Genomic DNA, 25,933 nt, shown 5'->3' with positions numbered 1-25,933 from the left:
TATTCGTACAACACAGACCGGAGTTTTGTGACTTCCTAAAACCTATTAGTGCCAGTTCAAAATGGCTATGAAGACAATAGGGAAGAAGAGAACTAGGCTGTAGCCAGACTCTTCAGCACTGGATCTAACTTAGGGACAAATGTGACATCAGTTTAATTCTTTGACTAGCTTTAAGAATATGTATAGCCTTAAATCTACTTGGAAAATGTTGGTGCTTTAGTATTCCTTTTCCCCATTAATTTAGAAGAAACTAATTACTTTCCAAATTTGATTTTAGAGGAAGGCAGGAGATGTCAAAATAGGGGTATAAATAAGACATAAATCTAACAACCAGTTCTCTTTTACAACTACTTTATCATAGTTGCTTGTTTCTCCGTCTAAAAGAAGAAACCAAAAGAATACTGTCAATGCTTCATAGCGTATTTGTCCTTTATGTATAATAGGATATGCTATTTTGATTGGGAAACTGAGGCATAAAGGAAAGCAAACAACTTACTCACAATAAATCATGAGATGTGACTACAGAAAGAAACCCATAAGATTCAGAAGTATGTCCATTTCTACTATAGACAGAACAATGCTGTAGTGAAGAGGTAAAGTCTAACAGGAAACGATACAAACCTTTTGGTACCTCAGTATGGCATACAAGACCCTTTACTGGGTGGACTCACCCATCTTTCACCTGATCTCCTGCCAGAGTCTACTCACCATTCCTCACACAGCACATGTGTCTGCACTCCTCTGGGCCTTTAGACATGTTGGTCTCTCAGCTAGATGACCTTCTTAACCTTTCCATCTGGAAAAGCCTACCTCTACCTATCCTTCAAGGTCGGGCACAAATGTTATCTTTTCTGATTCTCTATTCTGAGTTAGTTGTATCCTACTCTACATCCAACATATTTATTATAGAGAATCATTATAGTGCTGTGGTTAAGAGCCCATATTCTCGAGTTGTGCTACTTGAGTCTGAATGTCAGTTCTACCATTTTTTGGTGTGTGACCTCATGTATATATAGTCTCTTTCAGGCTCAGTTTTCTCATCTCAGATGAGGAATGAAGATAATGAATTAACCACTTATCAGGACTGCTGTAAGAAATAAATGAGATGATATATGTAAATGTTTAAATTACTTCCAGCACATAGTTGGCATTCAATAAAAGCTTCTTTATAATAACTTCTAATTCACTCTATAGTAACAATTATTATATTGTGCTTAAATGTGAAATTAAAACTGTTTACTTAGTTCTCTCTTTCAAACTAGACTGAGATCTTTATCATCTTTCCACCCCTGCTGTTGGCAACACCATGGACAGCTGAAAGCCTTTGTAAACAAACGAAAGAACTCCTCTGCTATGTCTCCTGCTTAAGAAATTAGGGAACAGAGTTCCTAGAGGCGAACATTATTCTGATAAGCTCTGAGGCCAAAGATATAAACAAGGTTAGCCTGCCAAACATCCAAACTACTGTATTGGCTGGCGAACTAAAGTTAGTTAGAGTAAAACCACAGCATGCAAAATGACATCCAGGCCCCTTTCTATTGGGCCTTTTCTCTCAGCATTAAGGCAGAAAAGGCAGGCAGATAAATGTTATAGTACAGGCTGCTTCTAGTCAGCATTTCCAGTGTGAGGCAAATAGAATAAGCCACATTTTCCAGCTGTGAATGAATTCTCTGGTTATATACATACATAAAATAAAGTGGTGAGTCTCATAGGCAAATATCTGAAAATCACTTACTTAAGCAAGGAAGTTTGCTTTTATCAGACAGGCAGCACACTGTATAGTATGGCTTCATCCTTCATTTAGGTGAGTAGAGATAAACGATCCACATCAGCAGTGGAAAACAAAATCAGCTCAGGCTCCATAACAGGGAAATGTGACAGTTAAGAGACTCTCTATGCTAAAGGCCAACTTAGATGTTGGAACCCCATTTCTGTATAATAAGCAGCCCTGACAGTTCCATTCCATGTCACAACTATCAAAGCCATTGTCTTTGGCTTCCAGGTAGGTCTCCTGAAATAAGGATAATGCAAAACCAAACCATAATTTGCAATCAGAGGACAAAAGAAACCTAAGTATATCACTGACTTCGATCTCTCTTATCTCTACAAACTAAGTGGGGAACAGAAATGGCATATCCAAGAACATAAGGTTATTATCTTAGAGGGGGGAAAACGTACCTAGTATATGACCCCAAGAAAAATTTTTTAAAAACTGAGATTTAAAAAAATCTACCAAATTATAGAATCTATAAGCAGATTCTTTCCACTCCATATTTAAGACTATATTCCTCCCCACAACTATACCCAAAAAACTGGGTGGGGAGCAGGATGATAAAAAGACTAGTTAGTATTTACAGGGAAATAAAAACAGACTACAAAAAGTCAAGGAGGCTAAATGATTTGCCCAAGGTCACACAGCCAGAGGCAGGCAGACCAAGAACAGAAGGGCAGTCTGCTGACCCTCCTCGCGCTCCTGCTCCATCAGAACTTGCTACCTGTTTGATCATGGAATTGGCATGGGTCAGATTCACACTGATCTCAGCAGGAGCTTTTTGCCTGAATTAAGAGCCAGTTCTGAAGATGAAAAATTCTATAGAAGTCCCAAGTATGGCTGTTACTATTAAAAAGCCATTTTCCTCTTAGTCACAGAAAATCTCAACAGCAAATCAAAATTTAATATTGATCTTGCTCCTTTCTCCTCTGAGCACAAGAGTTGAAGGGTCCTTCCCTCTCTGACTTCCTCCCACTACACAACAGCTTTTAAGCAGCAGATCCTATTGCCACCCCCTCTCCACGAATATATATTATTTCTCAGCAGGCTCCTGCAGGAATAGAAAAGGAGCCAATATGTGAGAGAACGAACATAAGATCTCCCATAATAGCATAGAGAAGACAGAAAATTGCTGCCAAAAGTGTAAATTACTTTTTCTGCTTGAAAAAAAAAGAATCACTCTGGGCTTTAAAGACGCCCTCTTAAAAGATGACTCCACAGTGGTTGATATCCATGTTCTACATATTAGGACTTTAGCTCCTCCATGCTCTCCAAGAATCCTTGCCATCTATATGACTGCATCATGGATTTGAAGAATAAACTACCAGATGGAGGGGCAACAGGCAGTTACTCCGTGGAGCCAAAGGAAGGCTCGGCTGGCTGCTCCTCAGGAAGTCTAAAAGCACCTTTTTTGCTGCTGACACTCAGAGGACACTGTGAGGATGAGATGAAGAAGTATCTCTTTATAGTGACAAAAGCTAAGTAAAGGAGAAGCAGCTTGCAGAAAACAGAGGCCACAGCAATTCAATGTCAAAGCAAGGAAGAACTCCCAGGTCAGAGGAACAAGACCAAAGTGATCCTCTGAGGACTGTGTTTGAATCTTCTTGGCTTTCAGAGGAACAAGACCAAAGTGATCCTCTGAGGACTGTGTTTGAATCTTCTTGGCTTTCATTCTGGGTCACAAAAAGAAGTGCGCTGGCCTGGCCTCTTGGAGACAGTGTGAATGGTGGTTGAGGGCATGAGCCCTGAAGCCAGACTACATTAAAGTCCTCGCTCTGCCACTTACTAATTGTGATCTAGGGCAAGCTAATCTTTCTGAGCATTAATTTCCTCATTTTACAAGTAGGATAATAACTACATTATAAGCTTTACATGAGGATTAAATGAGAATATACATAAAGCACTTTACAAAGTAAACTTTTAATAAATGGAAGCTATGATTATTATTGTTGTTAATTAGCGGAACAACGACAAAATAAAATTCAGGGCACAGGACAGACATGATCAAAAGTACAAATACATGATCACCTCATGTCAAATAGTTTAAGAACTCAAAACAGAAAAGGGGAAAGGCAGGGAGACTCCAGCTGGTAGAAAGAGAGGAAAACATAGATCTATTGCAGACCAATCCATTTCAATAGGAGAGAAATTTTCCTTTGTTTCTACCATTGTGGAGAGTGGCTGGAATCCAGTTCTCCCTGAACTTCTGTGCAGACAGTAGGAAGTGGCTGTGTGGAAAGAATGCTAGCAAAGGAGACACAAGTATAAGAATCCAAGCAGACCTGGAACTCAGGCTCTCCAGATTCATCTCCATTCCCTGCACCGGCAGACTCATACTTCCTTTCTGTTTCCCTTACACATCAAACCCTCATTTAATACTGTCAGCAGTACAGAAGCCTTTGGAACAGAACTCTGTTTGGCTTATTGAGATGAAGTGTATATCATAAATAAGAGAACTTTGAGATCAAAGGCAATCTGCGTGAAGCGTTAATTGGAATAAATTGAGCCAAATGATAGCTCAACACAAGCAAAATGAATGGAACCAACAAGTACGAATTTAAGTTAAAAAGAAAATGACTCCTCTTTCCTCTTTCTGCCAAATTGAAACATGCTCATTGTACCAAAAAGGGTTCTGTCAAGTCCCAGTTTAACAGAATTCCTGCTGACATCCATGGCAGCCTAGATCGAGGGAAACAGCTTGACATCTTGGTTGCTAGTAAAGAAACTTTATGCTTCACCACCGTCTTGTCAAAATGACATGAAGGTATCTGCAATTAAATTCTAAAGCCAATCCCTCACATTGAATAGTAGTCTTTCAAGGGAGTTAATCTCCTCATCAGGTCCCTGTCTTCTTCTAATCAACGTGACTCTGGCATGTGACCATGAAGACAAGATGAGAGTGTTCATCCTAATCAGGCTCTCCCAAGACAGAACTGCCATTTCTACCCTGTGGAGTCTGCACATTACAGCTGCTAAAGTGTTTTCATTATATTGGTCTTGTTTGAACTCTATTCCTGGGAAAGAATGTCTAGGGCTCTGCTTGGCCTAGATTTTAAGAAGCTAGAGCTAGTCCTGAGAGTAGAAGAGGTGGAGTGTCCCTGAGATAATTTAAGTGTTTCTAAACCAAAGGTCTGTGGAAAGTGGTGAAGACTTGGTCAAAAACCAGAGAAGTTGTTGGTTTAGCCTCTCGTTACTGATAGCATAGTCTAACTAGTTTCCCAAACTCTAGTGTTTAAAATTCTTTAATGCCTTCCCACTGCCTGCAGAATAGAGTTCAAATACCTTAAGGAGGCCTGTAAGGCCCTAAATGGTCTGGACTCTGCTTTCTTTCCTTCACTATTCTCTTGTCTAGAGCTTTTATATAAGTTGTTACCTTTACCTAGAACAATCCCTCATTTGTTTGCCTCCTAATCTTTCAGACCTGTTTATGTATAACTATTTTTGGTAAGCCTCCCCTTATCCTCCAGGACTGACTTAGGAGCTCTTCCTAAAGCCGCCTAAACCTCCCCCACAGCATAAGTATCTGGTTTATAGGCTCATCTCTCCCACCAGACTTAGGACCCACGAGGTCAGGGAGCATGTCTGTTTTAGTTACCATTATATACCCAATACATAGCACAGTGCTTGACACATAGTAGGGTCATAAGAAAAGAGAGGGAAGAAGAAAGAGTAAAAAAGGAGGTAAGGAAGGAATGAAAGGAGGAAATGAACCACAACACAGAAGGAGCCTGTTCCTAGAATGGCTGGAAGATGAAGCTTGAAGGGATTCCCTGGGGTTCTGTGGGTTTAAAACAAGGTGCCTGTGGCTTTACCACAGTAGACAAGGAGCTAGATCTAGGCTGAGCACCACAGTTCCCAAGGGAGGAAGCACCAGGAGATGCGGATGTGGGATAATATTTAGCACTAAGAAAAAGGTTCAGGACGTGAGAAGGGAGAAACAAACAAACAAAAAAGGAGCTATATTTGTTGGTTTGTGGGGGAAAAAAAAAACAGAGAAGGGACTGAATCCTGGCTCCTGTAAAGTAAACTTGGACAATTCATTTAGTTTCTTTCAATGAGAAACTTGAACTAGATTAGTGATTTTCAAATGAGTTTTGAAAACCCTAGGTTTCTGCAGAAGTCCCTTAGGGTCTATTATGAGAGAGAAGGTTCATCAACAGATGTGGCCCCCAACTTTAACCAGAGAAAAATTGTTTTTTATACACTGAGGTTCTACTTAAAACTCATTTAAAAAAAAAAAAAAGGTGCTTCTGCTAAAACTAAAGTTCTGAATAGCAGTGGGCTGGATGACCTTTTTAATACCTCCTAGCCTTAATAGTCTATGATCCCATGTGACAGAGAGATTGTCATTGTGTTGATGGCACAGCTGCAGCACTTCCCAGTGCCTGTTCTCATTGCCTGAGCAGAATGACAGAAGAGGTAAGTAAACCAAAGTCCAGGTTCACTGTAAGGTTGAGGCAAAAATGAAATGCACTTTTTAATGTCATGTGGTGATACAGAAGCACAAAGGAGCATTTTTTTTCCTAAAGAGTTTTGTATACCTGTGATCTAGGATTCATTGTATAGGTGTCCTGAGTCAGACAAAAAGATATTACAGATCAGAAATTAAAAATATTGGATCCAGAGCCCATTAAAAAAAATGTAACCCAATTCCAATCAAGAGAGAACAATGTAAAAGTTTATCTCGTCAGTCCGCCTGAGACCTAATTACCATTCAAATATGGTGCCACTCTTCTTAACGAGATATTCTGAATGTGCTAAAGAATAAAGCAAAGTTACTGTCATTACATACTTTAAAATCTACCTTTATCTGAAGGTTACAGGCAGGAAATGGCATAGATGAGGAAGGAGATGAGAATCTTACAAAATAAGATCTTCAAAGCCCTGGCTTAAGATGGAGATCCCTTTTCTGTGCTATTCCTTGGCTGTCCATACTTCATGGGGCATTAAAAGGCCATAATGTCACTCTACTTCAATTCCGAGAACAGACAAGCAGCAATAATGTGATCTTACCTGGGTCCTTCCTCGTCGCCCTGAAAGAAACAGAAAGAAACAGCATTAGAAATCAGCACTGGTTAAAGACTGACTTAGATTCCTTTCTTTTCCCTCTGCTTTCTCAACCTGAAAGCAAGGCTTGTGCATTTATTGTAACAGAGACAAACCAGTAGACATCTAAGGGCTAAGACAAGAGATAATATAATCCTATGTTCAAAAAGCCCAACAGAGATGTACTGATAATTTGCCCTTGCAAGCAGAGAAGTGAATGCACAGACCTAGGAGGCCTAAATAATAGCCTTGCCTTTTTATTTGTATGGCTGGCAGTATGTAGTTCTGAGCAAACTGAGAGCCCAAAATAGCAGCAGGTCTTAGGCAAAAGCTGACCAGCTCCCAAAGCATCAAGCTGTTTTCCTCAAAGACTCATCTCTGCCTTGGTCTATCATCTTTTTCTCTAAACAGAAACACAGCAACTCTAATATATAGCACACTATGGTGGAAAGGGCACCGAACTGAGACTCAAGAAACCGGGATTCTAGTCTAAGGTCTGTTATTTATTAGCCATGTGCCCTTAGGCAGAGCTGTATAATTAATCTGGATCTTAGTCTTCTCTTCTGCAAAAGGCATTTGATGACCTACACCATTCACAGCCAAACAAGGCTTTTCTGGTTCTCTCGTTCACTCTTTGAAAAAACAATATATGAGGGTTATTTTTCCAGGTATTCATTCTCTGAACCTAACTTTATCAGTGATCACAGCAGATTTCTTTGAGCCTCTTTTTGTGAACAAACAAGATTTTTCGAATGCCTCTCAAGCCTTTTCCAAGGACCTCACTCATTCTTTTGGTGACAGAGTATCTTTAAATCCTCCTCTTCTGCCATTCAGGGTTGGTCTCAATAGAGAATGTATCTCCTAGTTGTTGATAATTTCCCAGAGAACTTTTTGATTTGATTGATGGATTGTTCCTATTGGTATAAAAGAGCTCTGGAGTCAGGTACTCTGGGTTCAAATTTTGACTCCATCACTTGCTTGCTGTGTTACTCTAGTTAAATTATTTTGCCTCTCTTAACATCAATTTCCTAATTTGTTAAATGGAATAATAATTGTCCTTGTATCATAGGATGAGTATGAGGATTAAATAAAATAACGTTTATAAATATCAAGACAGTGCTTAAGATACAGGAAGATACTTAATAAAGGTTATTTTATCAATATCAGTAACAATTCAGTATGTTTCATGAAGAAGTTACTATGGTAGGTGCTAAGTGTAAAAGATAAATAACTCATAATGATGTAACCTTCTAGAGCTCCCATTGAGGAGAAACAGATAGAAAATGAACTATACACAAATGTGTTAACGGCTTTACCAAAGACATAAACAGAATGTTTTGATGGTCAGAAGTGAAGTGATAAGCCCTGCCTCTCATGGAGTAGTGGCGGGGGCTTCACAGAGAAGGTGACACTTATATTGGCACTTGAGGAATAAGCAAGATTTTCCCAGGCCGACAACAGAAGATAAGTGGCAAGGGTCCTAGACTATCAAAAGCAAAGGCACAGCAGTATTGAAATACATATGTTTAAGAAATTTTGAGTTCTGTGAAACTAGAAATGGGGATATATATATGTATGTCTTAGGTAGGAGCTATAAGAGTGGGAGTTGTGTGGGGTTGAGGGATTGGGAATGCAACTGAGGTTATAAAGGTCAGCTGCGGCCAGAAAGGTGACTTAAATCAGATTATACACTGGAGGCTGGATATGAAGGGCATTTGTCGAACACTGTTAAGGATTTCCAACATTGGTAAGGGCGGTGATCATCTGTACTCTAATGAGAGAGAAGTGGGGTGAGGGGTAGAAGGAAGGTATAGGGATTGTGGAAGCTTTCTTTGCATTTTGATCAACTGGCATGCCTTATGGGAATTATAAGCTAGTAAGAAAAAATTCATATAATTTAAATTTAATATGAGTTACATAAATATGAATGACACAATTAAACCTCAACACAATTTTCCAATTATCTTTGGATGTTAAAACATAATTTTCTAGAGGAAAGAAAAAACTATCCAAACTTTCTCTCATGATTTGGAGCAAGTCCTCCTCACAATCACATATCTTTGTGCAATGGTTAAGAGACAGGGTTTCTGAGTTAGTCAGAAGTTCTGGTTCATCGAGTCCAATAGCGAAGCTTTTGGCAATTTACTTAACATTTCCAAGGTTCGGTTTCCACATTTACACATGGAGAGCCTAATTCTTACCTCACAGGGTGGCTATATAGATTGAAATAAATAAGAAAATGTTTGTAAAACACTAAGCAAGTGTCTAGTACATTATAAGTTTAACAAGTGATGGTCATTATTGTACTTTCCCTGAATTGCTAATTAATAACATTTCTAGGGAGAGTGGGGAAGGGCAGAGAAGATGGCACACAAGATCATGCTTTATATTCATCTATCTCTGCTGCTTATAGACAATGTGGTCCTTTTCTGAAATAATAATTAATATCACAGAGCATGAGGAGGACCATGGTGAGAGTTTCACTGTTGCAGCGATGAGTAAATATATGAAAGAACAAATATACACACACATCATTACGAGGCAATTTTAACAGGTCAGCAGACATTCGGAGGATTGCTAGTCTTGGCTAGTAAAAGGGGTGCATAACTGTGTGGTGTTTATCTCTTTATTCACTGCACCAAGCACAGCACAAGCCACACAGTAGATAATCAGTCAAGAAAGAAAAGGGAAGGCAAGATATAAGTAAGATTTATGATTAATTTCTACCCCCATTACAGGTGAAGTCTGGTTTCCAAATTTAATAGACTGAAAATCTGTTAAACACCAACTTCCATTGAAATGATTTGTTAGATTCATTCGGCAATGTTCTCAAATACATCCATAAAATATCCTCAATGCTCTTGGCGGGTAGGCTACACTCTAGTACAACCTCTCAATTCTACTTCCGCCAGTGGAAATATATGTTCACCAAGAATCAAACAAGTTTGTTCCTAAGCCTGTTTTTATTAGTTGAACTTGTAATTATGACTCATTTTATTAAATACCAAAAGCAAGAGAGAACTGTTTGCTTTCAAGAGTTGTTGATTGCATAAAAATTAAGTTGAATGCTTTCAACAGTTACTTAAAAACTGCTTTAAATTTTGACGTAGGTGAGACACATAAAAAATATTGGAAAAAATGAAAGTATAAAAGTCTAGGGCTCTATGTTCAGCTTGCTCTGAATGTTACGTCCTCACTACAGAAGGACTGATATTGGATCTTATAAATGGTGCACTACGGACATGGTTTATGCCAGAAACATTCCATTCTATTCCAAACAACAAACCCGTATTCTCAAAGAATCAAAATCAAAAAAATATACAGATACATATTTCAAGTTTAAAATAAAAATGTACGTATCATTTTTAATGATTTACCTATCTGAACCAACTTTTTTTAAGATTATCTCACTGTAGCTCAGTACTCCTCTCAAAATTAGACAAAGATAGAAATACTCGTGACATACAAATAAAAATAAAGACACAATTTTTTAATACTTAATTTGGCAAAAAAATTTATAAACGATATAACTAAATTCAGTCCCCAAAAAGAGATTTTTTTCAAACTGGTAATGAAAATATACACAGTTATAATTATTCTGTGGACTGTTAACGAATATGTACAAGAGCCTAAAAAATGTCCATACCTTTGACTCAGTAATTGCTTATGATTTATAAACAAAAACTTTCTCTAAGATTTTATAAATGACAGTAAAAAGTTGGAAATAACAAAATGAGGTAAAAGTCAAATTTGTATTATTGATTCAGGATTCAAACATTATGTTTATGAAGAAATTTTAGTAATATGAGAAAAATTTTAAACATGATGTTAAGAAAATAATGGTGTGAGGGGATGAAGGTGTTAACTTACCCTATTGAGGTAATAATTGTTCAATATATACATGCATCAAATAATTATATTGTATATCTTAAACTTACTTTATATGTCAATAATATTTCAATAAAGCTGGAAAAATACACACACAAACATGAAACAAATACAATACCTAATGATAACTATCAATTTAGTGTATTCACTTTGGGCTGTTTCTATACATTCTGTAATGATTAAGAAAGCAATAACTTCAGTTATTCGAAGAAGGGCAAGACCACGTCTTTTGAGACCTGTAGAACTGGTACTGAAACTCCTCTCTTACCCTATATTCTATAAGGTGACCCAAAAAGATTAAAAACACATTTTTAAAAAGAAATGTCACCAAGAAACCCGGTCATCTTTGGACTCCTTCGATCAGAATCTCTGTGATCCTACTTGGCCTAATCAAATTAATCTGTACTAAAGATTTCTTAAAACAGACAAGCTGTGTTAATAGACTAGTTTTAGAATAATCTTCATAGATCAAAGGGAAATAGCACCTGAGCAGGTAGGATATCCAGACTTTTTTAAGTTTATTGAGACATAATTTATAATACCATAAAATTACCTCCTGTTTTAAGTGTATATTCAATGACTTTTAATAAATTTATAGTTATGCAACTATTATCACAAACTTGTTTAAAAATTATACATACATATACACAGATATAAAATTATAACCATTTTTCCTTCTTAATCTTAAAAGTACATGACTAAGCAAAATTAGAACTGTCTTGCAGTTTTTATAATATATGTAGGTTCTGTATATATGATACTATAACATAAAAGACATGAAAAGAAGGTAAACTGGCCTATACGGTTTCAAGATGTCTACAATTTATGTGAAATGGTACAATGTTAATTTTAAGTAGACTAAAATTTTAAGGATATATAGTATAATTCTCAAAGAAATCACCAAAAAATAATACAAAGTAATAGAACTAAGTAGATATATTAAAATGGAATTCAAATAATTATTTCAAAAGAAGGCAGGAAAAGACAATGAAAGGAACAAAAAGAGGGACAAACAGAAAACAAATCACAAAATGGCAGACCAAAATTTAACCATATTAATAACAACATTTAAATGGTAATGAACTGGACACTTCCATTAAAAAGCAGAGATTATCAGAATGGATAAAAGAATTAAGACCTAGCTATGTGCTGCCTAACAGGATAGACTTTTGACAATAAACAGACTGAAAGCAACTGGATGAAAAGAGATATACCATGAAAACAGTAAGCATAAGATTGGAAAGGCCCTATCATCATTACATAAAATATACAGCAAGACAAAGAATATTATCAGAGGAAATAGAATAACTTTTCATGACAATTAAAGGGTCAGTTCATCAGTGATATGTAACAATCATAAATGTATATTTGCTTAATAAGCCTCAACATATGAAAAGTTGATAGAATATACTTGGAAATTTAATACCCCTCTCTCAGCAGCTGATAGACCTAGACAAAAAAAATCAGTAAAAACAAATTTTCTGAACACCTCATTGATATTTAATAGAACGCTATACCCCAAAGTACAGAATACACATTCTTTTTAGGTGAACATATGTATTCACCAAGAGAGACCATATGTTGGGCCATAAAACAAGTCTTGATAAATGTTAAAAGACTGACATCATTCAGAATATGTTCTCTGATCACAATGGAATTAAATTAGAAATGAAAAACAAAAAAGGTATGTAGGAAAATCCCTAATATTTGGAAGCTAAACAACATACTCCTAAATAATCAATAAAAAAAAATCACATGTTCTGAACCAGAAGCTGCAATCTGCTTTTAAATGCATCGAAAATAAGATTCATTGATAAATGGAGGGTTGAAAAGATGGCTACACATACACACACACAATAAATCAAGTACAGTAAAATGTTAATGGTAGAATCTAGCTGAAGTATATGGGTGTAATCTGTAAAACCTTTCAACTCTGCTCTATGTTTGAAATTTTTCATTAAAAAATGTGGGGAGGGGGTGGTAGCTAAATTCAAAATGCAACTAATTTTTCTAAAAATCCATATCATGCAAAGGAAAGAAAAGAATTCCTCTGTTGAGTAAAAGAAAGGTACTAGAAATTTGCTCTGATCAATAAGTTACCAGATTAGCTGGAACAAGAGGCTATTAGATGATAACAGCTCTTTGTAAAAGCTTTAGCCAGCTGAACACTACTTCTTTTTAATAGCTCATTTTGTCTACATGCTAGTCCTTAGGCCTTATTAACTTTGCATGCCTAGGAGTAATTCCATCAGAGTTAACAAGTTAAGCATTTGAGCAACTGAAGTACTTAAAGGACAGTTAATGTTGGGGAGGGACTAAATTCATTATTTGAAATGAAAATAAAAGAGAGGGAGCTATCTTTCAAAATTAAATCTTTAATTTTGAAAAACAACCTAATCAACACAGAGAATAAATGCAAGGCTCCAATCTGAGGGGAACTGGGGACAGAGTTATGGCATTGATCCCTTAAGTTAACTCTGGTTGACCTTTCTGTTTATTAAGACACGAAGTGACCACCCCCACACTGTAAAAGGCCTTAGGAATACAAAGCTGTCTAGGACACAGATTGTCCTCATTCTTTCCCCAGATACAAACAGGATGTTTGGCGTATGGCATAGAGCAGAGCACAGGCATTAAAATAGGATAGACTTAAATCTGAGTCTTGATCCTATTTTTTTACTAACTAAATAACACTGGGTCAGTGTCTCTGCAGTTCTCTGCATCTCAATATCACATAAGTAAAATGAAGATAATGAATGCTGATATAAGGATTAAATGAAATGATGACTCTAAAGTGCTCTCTTGCCTATCTAGAAACTTATCTAGGCATACACTGTCTTAATTCTGCAGAGGATGAAATGAAAAGAACAAGATCTATTCTTTTCACACATTGATGAAATTAATCAAGAACCCTGGATGAGTGAGGCAGATAACTGTTCAATGGTCTCTTACATTTCCTGTCAGCATAGCTTGGACAATACCTGCCTCCTAGATTATATCATGGCTCCTCTATTCTGTGGCGAGGCTCTCTGGGGCCAAGGCAAGACTGCTAGTTAAGGCTGAGCTCATTAAGTCAGCAGCAGTCCTGGAAAGTTCACAGGACTCTCCTATGTTTTCTTCTAGGAGGGCCTATCCAAAACCCATCTGCCATAAGCTTGACTAGACTTTTCAACACAATGCTATGAAATCTGATGAACAACAGCCTCTCCTCAGTAACTAAAAAATGAACACAATGCTATGAAATCCGATGAACCACCACCTCTCCCCAGTAACTAGAAAATGTTATAACTTATATATATATATATATATAAAATTTTTCCTTTTGTTTGTTTTTGTCCTTTTGTTCATTTATATATATATATATATATATATATATATATATATATATATATATATATATATTTTAATGGCTGCCTAAACTATTTTTTGAACTAGATTCTGAAAGCCTGACTATGTCACTTGGTAAAATTCCTAAGATCCTTTTATTCCAATTAGAAAACAACAATGAATATAGTTACTATATTCATATAGTAAGAGTAATTCAACATTTATCTTGTGTCTTTCTTTCACATTTTTATCCTAAATGTCCTAGCCCACATGCCTCTCTTAATCGAGCAGTTATGTCCTCAATTTATGCAGTTGGCTCCATTAAAAACCAGCCTGAGGAATCCTTTTATTATTCACAAAATCAGTGCAAAATCTTTCATTCTGGCCTGCTTTAGTTCTGTTTCCTGGCTTATTCTCATTCAGCCCAGTTCTCATCCCTATGATGACTGTCAACTGCCCTCTTCTCTGGCAAGGATTTCTGGCTTCCTTCCTTAACTGTGATTAGTATTTGCCCCACCGACTGTTCTCCTTTAAGTCATGGTAGCAGGTGCTGGCTACAGGCCCTAGTGGTCAATACTTCCATGCTGGTATACACACCATAGTCAAAACACTATTCCATTTCCAGGCTTTCAATTCATTCATGCTTCAGAGCCACAACAGGGCATTTCCAGAGCTAATAAACATGGCAGTCAGTGTCCTCCAATTTCTCCTGCTACTAATAATTATGGGAATTCTCTTTTACCTCTGCCTTTGGCTCAGCTGATTCATTAGAGGTATCAAGTTGTTCCTTTGCTTGGGCCATCTGAGTCATCAATCTGTCCATGTGAGACTGGATGTCTGCCAATATCTCAGTTACATGAGCTGTGGCCATTGCTTCCTGGATATCCACTAGATGAAGGGCCTTCTGCTCCTCATACGCAATCACTTTCTGAACTTTCTTAAATTCCTGCTGTATGAACACCTTCATCTGGTCCCGAGTTACCTGTAGAACATAGACAAATAAGAATAAGTTCGACGCACAAAGAAATGGAAGGGTAGAGCTGTTAATGTAAATGGTAGGCAGCCACAGCCAAAATACGGTTCCTATCTGATCCTAAAGTTTTAGGAATATCCTCCAAACAGTGTTCCCCTAATATCTTTAATGAAAATCCTGCTAATCTTTTTGCCTCTTTCATTCTATATATCCTTCCTTTTTTGTTTCTTTCCTTTTGTTCATTTTTTTTATCAATAATACACAATTACTTTTAAAAAATTTAATAGATGAGTACATATGGTAAAAAATGAAATTCTTCTCTCTCCATTTCTATACCATTTCCCTCCTCAGAGAGAAATTACTGTTAATAATTTGGTATGTATCCTTCCAGTCATTTTTCTGTGTAGTTTTATATTTATATATATATATATACACACACACACACACACACACACACACACACACACATATACACACACACACATATATATGTATATATAATTACATTATATGTATATATGTATATAGAATTATGTTTTTATATAAATGGATCATAGTGAACACAGTGAACATTCTGTGTCTTGTTTTTCTACTTAAAATATGTCAGTACTTACAGATCAACTGCATTGTGTTATTTTTAATATATGTATGATAACCATATATATGGATATATAGTTATCAACTATACCTGGAGAAAAAATATGTGTGTGTGTGTGTGTGTGTGAAAATAATATTCAATCTTCTTAATGCAAATACAGGATATTTCCAAATCTTTACTATTACAAACAACACATCAATGTATATCCTTGGATATTACCTCTTAATATTTGCATATAAGTTCCTCGGGAGTCAATGAGTCAATTTATATATACTATTAAAAATGATGAATGATACTGCCAAACTGCTCTCTGAAAAAAAAGCACCAAATGTATTCCCACAACAATGTGTTTAAATTTTTACTCTTTTGAGTAAAAATATATTATTGCTTTATTTTGTGACAACTGTGCAGACCAAATAAATTATGACTGTAAACTATATTTGACTAGTGTATAAGAAAGGCAAAGTGGGAAACTACCAACATAAGAACTCCTAAACTCCAGAGATTGCCAGCAACTGCATTTATTGATACTTCCTCACAACCACATTTACTTTATGAGTATTTTTAAACAACTGTGCATGCTGAGCAGCTGAAGTAGGGAAGAGGGAAGATGTAGGACAGCAGACACAATGAGAAAGGCCAACAGAGAATTTTAGAGATGAAAAGAAAGTAGTTATCATCTATGTGAACTCCTTTCTTTTACAGATGAGGAAAAAGACACAGCTGCAAACTTGTAGGAGATGCAAAGGACTCCCATCTTACTGTTCCCAGTTTGGTGTTCTGTTCACTATAACAGTCTATCAGAGGATAGTCGAACTGGAAAAAACTAAGAAAGGAGATCGAGGAAGAGGAAGACTAAACAAAAGGGGAACATAAAGCCATTTTTCATTGGCCTCTTAAAAACTGAAAGCTGCGTGATACTTCAAGCAGCTTTTATAACAGTGCCATAAGAATGTCGATGCAAAATAAGGCCCAAATGATATGTATCCGCTAACATATCAAGTGACTAAGTGACATAAGCCCTCAGGAATTCATATACTCTCTGCAGGTACTCTCTCTGGTGCTAAAAAAAAAAAAAAAAAAAAAAAAAGGAGGAGGAGTGTTAAATGTTATTAATGTCCCTGCAAATTCTGTATCAGATTGAGAACTGTGATTTGTGTTTATTTTTGTAATTCCTTTTTATTCTTAGTGTGTGTATTTCCAAACTGTTATGCTTTATTGTGATCTTTTATCAATGGATTTCTCCCCTTGAAATAAATTAGGTCTTCTAAGAACTAGGACCTTCTCTTAGAGATTAAACCAAGGGAGTTTTAGCTAAGGGATGAACTTTTCTGAATGCCTAAGAAACTCTCTTAAAAGTTCCAAGTAACTAAAAATGGAGGTCATAATAAAAACTGACTCACAACCTATTTTACTAGACTTCACATATATATGTGGTTCAAAGTTAGGAAGCTGACAGCACAGTCAGGAAAGGTGTGGGCCAGTAAAAACTTCGGGGTCAAGGTATCCACTCCAATTCATAGCCCAAAGAAGAGACTTCCTGGGGGATCAGTCATATGGCTGGTTGAATACTCTGGTTCTCCGATGGCAGGAGTGAAACAGCTTTTAAGATTTCCTTTCAGGTTCCATGTCACTTCCTTGACATCAAAACTCCATTTGCTGAAAACTTCAGTTCTCCGAGAGCAGCAGGCCCTTCCTGTTAGCGCCTGCTACGTAGGAGCCACTGACATCATTTCTGATGTTTCTTAAGACTTCTTCTCCTCTGTCCTATAGCTCCCCAAAGGTGAGAGTAATAGACTCATACTCTTGACTATACTGTCTGCGGTGCTACATAAAAAGAGAAAATTCTACATACCCAAAGAAGAGAGAAGGCTGGGTGTATTAAATGATGAAACTGGCAATGTAAAAGGTTCCCTTTATGTAGTGTATACTAGAAATTCCCGAACCTTTTTACAGTCACAGACTACTCTGGTTAAAAGAAAAATCTCCCCTTTCTCCCTGAAGTACTTCGTAGGGCACAGGAAGTGGTCTCCATCTCACCCAAGGGGCCTGATGAAATTCCAAATGAAATTCCAAAAAGAGTTTTCTTCCTTCAGTCAACTGATCGGCCTTAAGCTGTTTAAACCTTAGGGCCCTAGTTTACAAGTGTATTGATATATTTTGTTATAGTTGCATTAGGGTGAAAAACTATATTATTACTTAAGCTTAGCATTGTAATTTGAAAAAAAAATTATGACTTATTTGTGAATGGTCAGAACTAACTAGTGAACATCTGACTGTTCTCATTAAAGCTGCATCCAATCTCATTTTATAGGTTTTTAAAAAAAAAGGTCCCAGAGAAGTGCAATAATAAAGTCAGATTTAAAAACTAACTTTCCTCTGGTCTAGTCCAGTGTATTTTCTGCTACAACATATTGCCTCTAATGATCCCTGCCTGCCTGCTTCAGGTTCCTCAAATTTATTTCTTCTTAATTGAGATGCTTCCTTAGTTAACAGGCTGGCTCTGTTGTTATTCCCACTGGGATGCTGTTCCCTACCACATGAATCTTGGGATAAAGGATGTACATCTCAAGAGTTAAGTCTCAACCCATGGTACTTTCTATGTGCTCTTGCAGTTAATATTTCCAAGCTAGACTGGACCCAAGAGACATGCAGCTGGCACTTTACACATACATAATTAAACACATAAAACCCTGAATTAAGAGCTTGTACTTAAAACAACACCATTCAATATGCTTGACATGGGCTAGAAGCCATTAACTCCTAGCTAGCTGGCCTATGGAAACCAAGGTTTTATTTACTTTCCTATTATAGGCAGATCACAAAAACAAGCATACCAGCTAGAAAGCATCAAGGCTTAAGAAAGATTTGTTCCAAAAAAGTGTTACTGAAATACACTGAGAAAGATGGAACAGGATCAGGAGCAGGAAGCTACATAAAAGAAAAGCATCAGAGTTTACACTGACTGGAAAATTCTGAGATGCATATTCTATTAGCAAAATTTCCTGCAAAGTTTAAAGGAGCCTATTCTAAAAATGACCCCCAAAATTGTGGACTGCATGAAACAGACTGTGAAGGCTCTAACTACTTTCCCAACAGGTCAGAAGGTTCGTGTTCACTTCTCCTTTTTTCTTTTGAATGGCTACTATTCTAAAATAAAAAAATTAAAAAGCAGAAAACTTTTCAGATACTACAACCTAGCCTCACTCCAACAGCCCATTGCACTCCCAGCATGCCAGTGTCCACGGAAACTTTCAGGTTGGGAATCTCAAAATTAAGGATTCTGTATAGCTTCCAGCATTTATTTGGGCATTTTACGCCAAGAGAGTTCCTTCCAAAACCTGCCAGCCTCCAGTGAAGACAGGCAAGGGAAGAGCTTCATCAGCAACCAGGAGGGCAGAGTCCTTTCTCAGTGGATAGCAAAACTTCCCATTTCCTTTGTCTTTTGTCTATGAGTGGAAAAACCACTCTTAGTGAGTAAAACAACTGCACATTCCTAAGGCTTGAAAATTAACCAGGAGCCTAGGAACACAGCAGACATGAACTATGAACTACATTCCATTACCAACATTCTCAGTGCTGTCAAACATTATCCTGAGAACCTGGTTAGAAGCCTGAATTGCTCAGAGTTTACAATGGGGTGTTCAGAAGGGTAGAGAAAAGGTTATTAAAGTGAACATTTAATCTCTTCCTTAAACCATCTTTCTCATCTTAATCAGAAGCCTCTAGACAAAAGCAGTCATTAGTATCCTCTTTCCTCCTTTCATCAGCCCCATTTTGTTAACAGAGCACCATGGGATTTCTATCTCAGTTATCAGTTACTTCAAGTAGTCACTCAATGAAGTAATAATGATATTTATTGTTGTTGTTATTATTTCTATTATAAAAGACTATAAGAAATATGCCAAAATGGTGGAGTATCTATCTCTGAGTGATGGCATTAAGTACTTTTACTTTTCAATCTGAATTTTCTATAAAGTGTAAAACTTATTTATTCTTGAACAACAATTATTTTTACAAGTGTGGCTCAAAGAAAAAAACAATTCCTCAATAAAATAATAGCAAATTGAATCCAATGATGTATATAAAAAGAATTATACACAACAACCAAGTAAGGTTTATACCAGGGATGTAAGGCTGGTTCAACATATGGAAATGAAAATGCGTTCATATAATCCATCGTAACAACAAGCTAAAGAAGAAAAAAGTCATATGATCATATTAATAGATGCAGAAAGAGCATTTAACAAAATCTAACATTCATTTATGATAAAAGCCCTGCGACCTAGGAATAGAGAATTTTCTCAACTTCATAAAAACATCTACAAAAAAACTACAGCTAACATCAAACTTAATGGTGAGAAACTAGTTATCCTGCTGATTAGGAACAAGGCAAGGATGTATCCTCTCACTACTCCTTTTCAACATCGTACTGAAAGCCCTACCTAATGAAATAAGACAGATAAAGAAAATAAAAGGTTTACAGTTTGGAAAGGTATAAATAAAGCTGTCTTTGGTCACAAATAAGATCATGTGTGTAGAAAATTCAAAAGAATCGACAAAAAAATTCCTGAAATTAATAAGCTATTATAGCAGATACAAAGTTAATACAGCAGTCCCTCCTTTTCCACAGAGGATGTGTTCCAAGATCCCCAGTGGATGCCTAAAACCACGGACAATACTGAACCCTATATACACTGTGTTTTCTCCTATACATACATAGCTATGAGAAAGTTTAATTTCTAAATTAGGTACAGTAATAAATTAACAATAACAAATAATATAGAAGAATTATAACTATATACTGTAAAACAAGTTATGTGAACATGGTTTCCCTCTTTGATTACTGACCTGATAACTAAGATGGATACTAAGTGACTAACGGTGGGCAGTGGATACAGCATGGATACACTGGACAAAGGGATGATTCACTTCCCAAGCAGGATAGCGTGAGATTTCATTACGCTGCTCAGAACAGCAGACAACTTAAAACTTCTGATTTGTTTATTACTGGAATTTTTCATTTAATATTTTTGACCATAGGTAACTGAAACTTGCAGAAAGTGAAACCGCAGATAAGGGGGACTACTGTATATCAAAGTCAATCACTTTCCTATATACCAGCAATGAAAAAATTAAATTTGAATTTAAAAACACAATACCATTTACATTAGCACCAAAAAATGAAATATTTAGGTATAAAACTAATAAAATATGTACAAAATCTAGGAGAACTACAAAACTCTGATGAAAGAGAGCAAGGAAGAACTAAATAAATATAAAGATATTCCTTATTCATGGATAGAAGACTAAATATTGTCAAGATGTCAGTTCTTCCCAACTTGATCGACAGATTCAGTGCAATCCCAATCAAAATCCCAGCAGGTTATTTTGTGGATATTGACAAACTGATTCTAAAGTTTATACGGAAAGGCAAAAAACCCAGATCAGTCAACGCAATATTGGAGAAGAACAAAGTTAGAGGACTGACACTGCTCCACCTCAAGACTTACTATGAAGCTACAGTAATCGAGACAGGGTGGTTTGGTTAAATAACGAATACATCAATAGAGAGCCCAGAAATAGATGTACATAAATATAGTCAACTGATCTTGAACAAAGGAGCAGAGGCAATGCAACGGTGAAAAGAGTCTTTTTAACAAATTGTGCTGAAACAACTGGCCACAGACCTGACATCTTTCACAAAAATTAACTCAAAATAGATCACAGACCTAAATATAAAATGCAAAATGATAAAAACTTCTAAAAGATAACATAGAAGAAAATCAAGATGACCTTGGGTATGACAACTTTTTAGATATAATTTCAAAGGCTCTATCCATGAAAAAAATAACTGATAAGCTGGACTTCGTTAAAATTAAAAATCTCTCTGTGAAAGAAACTGTTAAGAGAATGAGAAGACAAACTACAGATAGGAGAAAATATTCGCGAAAGATACATCTGATAAAGGACTGTTATCCAAAATAGGCAAAGAACTCTTAAAACTCAAAAATAAGAAAACAAACAAGCTAATTTAAAAATGGGCCAAAGACCTGAACAGACATTTCACCAAAGGAGATATTCAGATGGCAAACAAGCCCAGGAAAGATGCTCGACATCACTTGCCTACTCAATCTAGGCTATTTAACCTAAATCTACTCTCACTTGAACCACTAACTTGCTGAAACAAAATTCTAAGTCACAAAGAGCTTCTGGGTGACTTAAAGAAACTGTTTAGAATCTTGATCCTCCCTCCAACTTGTTCTAGGCCAGCGCTCTCTCTCTTATCTCCACTTGGCCGTGAATTCTTGGCTTTCTAATCTTGACCTCAAATCTCACCTTTTGCCCTTCAGACTTAGTAACTAACTACACGTGCCCTTCACTCCCTCCTCCTTGGTGTTTAGACCTAATTTTTGTCTTACATAGTCAGCTTCGCTTGAACCTTTGACTCTCAGAATAACATTCTCTCACATAGAAACCTCATATTTCAGTCAGAATACTTCAGCCTTCCTCTATTTCTACCAGAGTGCTTCCTCCTGAGACAAATTTTGGTACTAGAACCTAAGTGCTCTAATATTCTTTAACAGCTTTATGCATATGACCCTGTAATATGATTCTTCTGAATTTCCTCCCTTTCATGGTTTTCCCTCCCCAACATACAGATATAAATATACATGGTCACACACATACACATATCAAAGGCTCAGGATCATGTTTCCTAGAGGCTTTGTATTTGAAAGATCCTAAGAAACACTCGAATTGAATATGCTAATCAGCTGTGAAGTGGATAGCCACTGTGTGCCCCCAGTCATCTGAGAGAGAGGGGTCATAGCAGACTGACAAGCAGCGCTTAGAGGGAGAGATGGAGATCTAATAGCTACGGTTACAGAATCATTGCCCAGCATCCTCTCCTCCCAGGGCTGCTTGTTCATGCTGTCAGTCCCTATGACTCTACTGTCATGACAACTTAATGTGTAACCCAGTGTGATGGCACTGAACTGGATATATCAGAGAACAAACAGTTCAATGGGATGCTGGGCTCACTCTGAATCAATACTACTACTTGCTCTTAAGATGTTTCTCTCTTTGCCAGACTTAAGGGTGGCAATAAAGAAAGCAAGCACGAACTTCTGAGCACCACGTTTCCTGAGTGAACAGGAAAAAAATCCTAAGTGACCCCCCTATAGAAATGTGAAAGTAGAAGAGGGAGTCCCCAGAGATACCCTGGACCTGTAACAAATGAGAATAAGTCTAAGTACTGCTATTTCACTTGTTTTCTTGATTTCTTTTCACCTTAACCTAGGCACAAACTAGGACAGCTTCTGCCTCAGGAATTATCATGTAGGAGGTGGGAGGTGGAAACTAACACCGAAAGTTTCAAGGGACAATTAAACAGAAATTATACTATTTTAAGCTTCTTAGACTTTAATATACGAAGAAAGGCTATTTTATTTGCTGAAGATTAATTTTAAAACAAGCCCCACCCCTACTTTCATTCCATTCTCTACCTAAACACCTTCCCTGCAAAGCCACAGCTATTTGTAAACTATTAAAACTATAAAACCCAAACAATTGCTCACCACCAGGAATACTCAGGAAAGGGTGCTGGGGTGTAGGTCTCATGTTTTTTGAGTCTTTTTTGGTACAGAGAGTCAAAACATTATAATGAAAAAATGTTTGAAGACCTGCTGTATGATAGAGAGTAAAGCTCATAGAGTTTGCTGTGGTAGAGAAAGGTCTGAGTATTGGCTCTGACAACTTGATGTTTCTGAAGCTTAGGAAGGTAGGAGTTTCTTCATTTGTAAAATACGGGTAATAATGCTGTTCTCAGATACAAAATATGTGGAAAGAACTTAGTACTCTCTGGGCACATAGGAACATCAGCCAGAACTGTTCTTTTGATCCAGACAACAGTATCCATGAACATTTATTAGGTGCTTCTCATATGGTACCCACTGAGCTCTCGCAGATAGAGAGCCCCTAATTAGTTTTCTTAGAGAAAGACTACATCCTTGGGTGTAAAGATTCTAATTCCCTAAAGTAGAAGAGGGAGTCCCTGAGATACCCAGCACCCTCTCCAGAACCTGTAACAATCCTAAGCACTGAAGAGTAAGGATGTCAATCTCAGGCTCCTTGTCTCAGTTTCAGTAAATGGCCACAGGCTGTCAGGGAGTAATGGCTGTCTTTTCTGTTTGACAAGATCAGATACAGTCTATGCCAATGATACAAAAGCAAAGTAGAGAGCACAGGGAGGCTGGGAAACATTCTGCTCCTCAGCGCCTACACCTAGTCTGCAGTACAGTCAACTTCTCTATCTCACAACTTGCCTCTATCATACAGCAGGTCTTCAAACATTATTTCATTATAATGTTGTTGAGATGACACAGGAACTTAACTCTTGTTTATATCAGATAACCTATGGTAAAATTGGTCTCGTTAAATGTCACTTTGCTTAAAATTGCAGAACCTATAGATGGTGTTAATTGAGGACTTACTATACTTTCTCTTTTGCAGACTGAAACTCTATTACATACTCCTGAGCAGTTAACAATCTGCTTACCTAAGACCCACAGGGTTTGCTTAACTACAGTTGCTAAAACACTTTTCAAGACCCAAAAACCATGACATCAATCATCATCCACCATTTCTTATTTCTTCCACAAAGTTTCTGTTTTCAGGGTACCCACTAATAAAAATGTAATATGATTAGTCCTATTTTATAGATGAACTGAAGGCTCATACAAATCAAGTGATACAGGTAATAAGTGCCAGTATATAGACTTACATCATCTGACTCTAATGTCTGTGCTCTTTTACCATAAAAGTAAAGCATGTCATACTCAAAATAAGTTTTTCTCCTGAAAGTCTTAACAAATTCTAGATTGGTATTCTATCCCCAACATATCTTCCATAGGTAAAAAGTTAATAACTTTCTATAACTACTACTAATTCCATATAGCGATCATAGAAAGGCAGTTTATTGGCACCATCAGCCCTGTGGCCCTGGACAAGTCATTAAATCTCTTAAGTCTTTGTTTCTTCATCTGTAAAATGGGGATTATGTCTAACCAGGATGAGTTAGGAATTAAGGCAGTATCATAGAATATTCCAGAAATAAACAAAAGCCATTCAATAAGGGGATGGTCAATAATTGGATCATCGGATTGAATGGAAGTTCTTTCTCCACACAGCTGCAAAGACCTGATGGGTTTTGCCCTTTGGCTAAATGTAGAGTCAATCAGGGGAGCAGCATCATTCTCAAATTTTATGTTTACAGTCGGTCCTCTATATCTAGGGTTCTGCATCCGAGGATTCAACCAACCACGGATTTAAAATATTTGGGAAAAAAAGTTATGTTGCTGCTGATATGTACTATGTGGTCAGGCCTGTGATGGTTGAGTTGGTACATAACATGTACAGACTTTTTTCTTGTCATTATTCCCTAAAGAATACAGGCATACTTTGGAGATGTTGCAGATTTGGTTCCAGACCACTGCGATAAAGCAACTAATCTGTAATCTTTTTGCCGATGGTAAGTCTTGCCTTCAGTTTGTAAAAAAATGCAACATCTGTGAAGCACAATAAAGCGAGCCACAATAAAATGAGGTACACTGTAACAACTATTTACATAGCTTTTATATTGTATTAGGTAAATACTCTAGAAATGATTTAAGTATACTGGAAGATGTGTGTAGGCTATATGCAAATACTACACTATTTCATATAAGGTACTTGAGCATCCTCTGAATTTTGGTATCCATGGGGGTCTTGGAACAAAAAACCTCTGTGAATAAGGAGGGGAGACTTAATATATACACAAGCATCTGCATATAAATCTGAGGGAGACTGAGAGTTTCACTGTATAGTTTTAGCTTCAAGATATCAAAAAAAAAAAAAAACCACCTTTTTCCTTGAGCAAACTCATGAACGAATGGCTGAACTAACAGGAAAAGGGAAGAAAGGGGGACAGGAGAGACGTAGGCCTTTAAATAAAAGTCTGGGTGGTTTTTATCACTATTATCACAGTAAAGTTTTAGATCTAGGTACCCAGGCTCCTAAATTAAATGTCAAATACAATCCTGCACTGGAAATGTGAAGCGTGGCTGCTATGGGGAGTCCTGACAGCTCCACTTCTCTCTCTACACTGGCCGGGTAATCAGCTCTTCAAGCTTTGGCAGTTAATTATCAAGTCTCTTATCAGTGCAGAGGAGCTGGAGCAGGGAGAGGACATCACAATGTGTTAATTTTATTAAGTCTAAAGCTCAATCCTTTTGTTTTCTAGCAATGCTCCAGCCCACCAGGTAGCTCAGAAACCATGTCCACCCTAGTT

At 36.9% G+C, this 25,933-nt stretch overlaps 1 protein-coding gene across 2 annotated transcripts in view; it reads right to left on the bottom strand.

Moving 5' to 3' along the window:
• TRIM44 (tripartite motif containing 44) overlaps window positions 1-25,933 on the bottom strand; it is a 96,573-nt gene that overhangs the window by 43,234 nt on the left and 27,406 nt on the right. For both annotated transcript variants that reach the window (XM_039867077.1, XM_039867084.1), the window contains exons 3-4: window positions 14,775-15,014; window positions 6,785-6,804 (exon numbers count right to left, since the gene is read on the bottom strand). In XM_039867077.1, coding sequence (XP_039723011.1) covers window positions 6,785-6,804; window positions 14,775-15,014 — 260 coding nt within the window. The remainder of the gene's footprint in view (window positions 1-6,784; window positions 6,805-14,774; window positions 15,015-25,933) is intronic.

Source organism: Pteropus medius, unplaced genomic scaffold (genome assembly GCF_902729225.1).
Source record: "Pteropus medius unplaced genomic scaffold, Ma_sr-lr_union100, whole genome shotgun sequence".
NCBI classification, from domain to species: Eukaryota; Metazoa; Chordata; class Mammalia; order Chiroptera; family Pteropodidae; genus Pteropus; species Pteropus medius.
Note: the sequence above shows the minus strand (reverse complement) of the source record. Positions and strands in the feature narration are given on the sequence as shown.